Raw genomic sequence first — 4,309 nt, forward strand, 5'->3', positions numbered from 1 at the left:
ATAAATAAATACACCTGTTAGCAAAAAAATAAAAAAAATAAATAAAAAATAAAGAGGGCCAAGTTAGAACACTTCTAAAGCTCCTTTTCAGCCTGAACATTTAAAAATATTTAAAAGATTTAGTCTTTTGCCATTCTTATGTCATCATCTGCAATTTGTACAACTCCATGGCCTGACCTTGGGAAGCTCTAAAAATTACCCTATACTCTCCCTGCCCTTCTATAATACACAGTAAAAGCTCAAATTAAAGCATACAATACGACTAAAGGTGTCAAAAAGATTTCTCTCTATAATTATATCTTCGATAATTGAAAATATTAACTCAAATTGTTTTCAGAAATTATTTTGGTAGTTCTGCTTTGCTGGTATATTTAGCAATGTTTGCTGTAACTACTGGAAAATATGTCATGCCAGTGATGCCATACCAGTATGATGTTCCCCTTAGAGGGAGAAATTGGTCTATTCTCTTCCAAGATGACATGGTAGAAATCCTTAATTTAGTTTATAAATTCATATATTGAAGTTTTTCAAGTACATGTAGAATGACACATAACCCATATTAGATGAACTGCAGGAGAGTCCCAGTCACAATAAAATAGCATATGCTCAAGTAAGAGGGTCATTTTCTACATGCTGACATTTCACTGTAGGAAGTTAGGACCCAATGAGTAAGGTGAAGAAAGGAGAAGCAAGGCTCACCAAAAAATGAGACGGAATTTCTTCCATTGTGATTATGAGTGAACAAAACTCACTCTAACCAGGGATTTTCCTTTTTTTTTTTTTTTTTTTTTTTCAGAACTGGGGATTGAACTCAGGCCCTTGCGCTTGCCAGGCAAGTACTTATGCCACTTAGCTACCTCCCTGGCCCCCAGGGATTTTGCCAATGAAGTTTCTGAGGAAAAGGAAATACACTTGAAGGCTGTATTGTTTTTGCTTTTGTTAGAACAATAGACTAAATATTGCAAGATTTAACTTGGCGAGCCTGAGAAAGCAGTTGTGAGATAATTAAATTATTCCCTAATTGATTTGCTGGGGGACTGGATCAGTCATAAATTTGACTTAAGCCTTTACACTTTATTCTATAGCTTCTAATTTTAATGTTATACATTTATAAAGGTAAAAAAAGAGTATCTAGGTGTTTACTAAGAATTAGTTAACCATTTTATTCTTCTTTTTGCTTTGAGCAGAGATTATAAATCCATGCCGTACCTTGGTGAATATACTGAAATATTCAAGATGGGTAGCAACAGTAACAGCAATACTGAGATTAACTGCAATGTCACTAATATGAAATTTCAGTACACTCTCTACGCAACCACCTATATCATCATATTCATCCCCGGTCTTCTGGCCAACAGTGCAGCTTTGTGGGTTCTGTGCCGCTTCATTGGAAAGAAAAACAAAGCCATCATTTTCATGATCAACCTCTCTGTGGCTGACCTTGCTCACGTGCTGTCCTTACCCCTACGGATTTACTATTATGTCAATCACCACTGGCCTTTCCAGAGGGCCCTTTGCCTGCTGTGCTTTTATCTGAAGTATCTCAACATGTATGCCAGCATTTGCTTCCTGACATGCATCAGCCTTCAGAGGTGTTTCTTTTTGCTCAAGCCATTCAGAGCCCGAAACTGGAAGCGTAGATACGATGTGGGCATCAGTGCTGCCATCTGGATCATCGTGGGCACTGCTTGTTTGCCATTTCCCATCCTCAGAAGCACGAATTTGGGCAACAGCACTGACTCCTGCTTTGCTGATCTTGGCTACAAGCAAATGAATGCAGTGGTGTTGGTCACAATGATTACAATGGCTGAACTTGCTGGATTTGTGGTTCCAGTGATCATTATTGCATTTTGTACCTGGAAAACCATTATATCCTTAAGAGAACCACTGATGGCTTTTCAAAGGGTCGGCGAGAAGCAAAAAGCACTCCGGATGGTTTTCATGTGTGCTGCAGTCTTCTTTATCTGCTTCACTCCGTATCATATTAACTTTATTTTTTATACCATGGTAAAGGAAACTATCATTAACAGTTGTTCTATTGTCAGAAGTACACTGTATTTCCATCCTTTTAGCCTTTGCCTTGCAAGCCTCTGCTGCCTTTTTGATCCAATTCTTTATTACTTCATGGCTTCAGAGTTTCGTGACCAACTTTCTCGCCATGGCAGCTCTGTGACCCGTTCTCGTCTCATGAGTAGGGAGAGTGGCTCATCAATGAATAGCTAAAAATAAAATATCCTTTTAATTATGATTTTGTATACCTGTATTGTCTTTTTCTAAAGGCCAGAATTACTAGCCAGATAAATTCCTTAATTGAATCTCTGAAACAATAGAATATTTTCTTTTATGACAATGTGGTCACAAGAATAGTGAAGACAGAGTATGAAAAAAGTGTGATGAGAATGAAAGTTACAATTTACCTATTTGCTTTTTAAAATTTTAAGGCATCCTATTAGTTAAGAGTGCTGCGATCATGCTGGTAGATTAGCTCAGGTTGGTTCTTGTATTCTTCATGGTCCTGCCTGAGTACAAGTTTCGACAGAAGTTTTTAACCAAATAGAAGTTGGCTACTTTAGATTAAAAATTTATTCAGTAAATTTCATATTGCTAATATGATAAAATCAATTCAGGGATCTTTTATAACAAGTAAAATTATATCTCATTCATAAAACCTTCGTTTTTCAATAGAAGTATCTAGCGTAAGAAATAAAAATGAAATGAAACCAATGGAAGAATGAAAGCAAAGTATACGTAGGTTTCCAGATTAAAACCTTATCAATGAGTTTATGTAAATTTATTCATTCATTGAAAATGTGTTGCTATTGTATTCTTGAGTGTCATTTTGCTAGTTCCTTTCATATATATGTATTATTTTGTCCTCCAATACGAATGTTCTCATGTGGAAATGAATAAAGTAGAATACAGTAAAATGAATCAATGAGATCTCAGCAAAGTAAAGCATCCTACATTGGGATAAATATCTGCAGAACAAAATTTGCCAAGGGTATATCCCATACACAGAAATTATTTCCTTTGACTGTATAGCTTAACAAATCATCCAGATTGCTTTAAAATATTGCAATGAATAGTAGTTTTAACACATAATTGTCACAGATACAAGCTCTAAGACAAAGAGAAAAAAATACATCATTTAATTGAGTTTTCAAAAAGCCAAAACTAAAGCCTTATGTTGCTCTTGGATTCCTGGAAGACATCTGTCCAAACCTACTTAGAAATCTTTTAAAATCTGATAGCACTGATGAAGTACTATTTAAACTTCTGCTGGTTTTGTTAAAAATGTAAAAAGTAAAATAATTTTTATAATTCACATTAAGTTAAAAACTATTTCCATAGTAGGGTGTGTCTTTGCCTCTACAGAGCATTAAATGATATAGATATAATGATTTTCATTAATTAAATACCCTGAATTTATAAAATATGTGGTTATTTCTATTAAAATGTTAGGCACCAGGCGTTAGTTTTAAAATTGGACTCCCCCGTTATAAGATTGCTTCTATGGAAAAGATTGCTTCTCCTTACATTTTCTGTATATTTCCTAAGAATATAGTATATAATAACACTTCAACATTTAAGTGATAGTTTGAGGTAAATTATGTCAGTAATAAAAATAAAATGCTTATATATAAAAATTGTGAGAAAAATGATTAGACAAAATTATATGGGCATAATTTTGGTGGCAAATATATTTAATTCTGCAGTTTTGGCTGAATAGATAATTTCACAAAACTATGCAGGAATGCTTACACAAAATTAGCTATACTCTATTGAATCTAATAATGTAAGGCTGTTTATCATTATCATCAGATGTAATTATCCCAATAACTATTCCTATAAGAACCCTCACTTTTCAGATTGGAGGGAAAATAATTGCAGAGATGTTGACTAACTTATTCAAATACATTCAGGTGGTAAATATTAGAGCATGTGTTTTTCAGCTGTGGAAGAAAAGTTTATAGTTCAGGTTCTTAACCATTAAAGATGTGATAAAATACTATGATAATTGTCTCAATTAAACAATATTACAGTAAAACTAATTGCCAATAATTATTCCCCAAATACTTTCCTTCATTTTGAACACCTTAGTCTCAAAATTGTTACCAGTTTCAGAAGAATTTCTGGAAGTCCTCTCTCATGAGTGTCTTTAATTGCCATGTAGTGACAACCTGAATGTGTTGAGTCAATTCAAAATGTCTATATTTTATGGTCATTTGATTTTCGAAATAAGCCAAAAGCCTCACAGGTGGGTGACTATGATGGATAAAGAAGTAGTAATCATTTTAATACTTGCTTT

At 34.0% G+C, this 4,309-nt stretch overlaps 1 protein-coding gene across 2 annotated transcripts in view; it reads left to right on the forward strand.

Moving 5' to 3' along the window:
* P2ry10 (P2Y receptor family member 10) overlaps window positions 1-3,112 on the forward strand; it is a 21,795-nt gene extending 18,683 nt beyond the window's left edge. For both annotated transcript variants that reach the window (XM_023708672.1, XM_004648568.2), the window contains one exon: window positions 1,188-3,112. In XM_023708672.1, coding sequence (XP_023564440.1) covers window positions 1,201-2,223 — 1,023 coding nt within the window. In that variant the 5' untranslated portion in view covers window positions 1,188-1,200 and the 3' untranslated portion in view covers window positions 2,224-3,112. The remainder of the gene's footprint in view (window positions 1-1,187) is intronic.
* The last annotated feature ends 1,197 nt before the right edge of the window (window positions 3,113-4,309 follow it).

The sequence above is a fragment of the Octodon degus genome, unplaced genomic scaffold, assembly GCF_000260255.1.
Source record: "Octodon degus isolate 3935 unplaced genomic scaffold, OctDeg1.0 scaffold00439, whole genome shotgun sequence".
NCBI lineage: Eukaryota > Metazoa > Chordata > Mammalia > Rodentia > Octodontidae > Octodon > Octodon degus.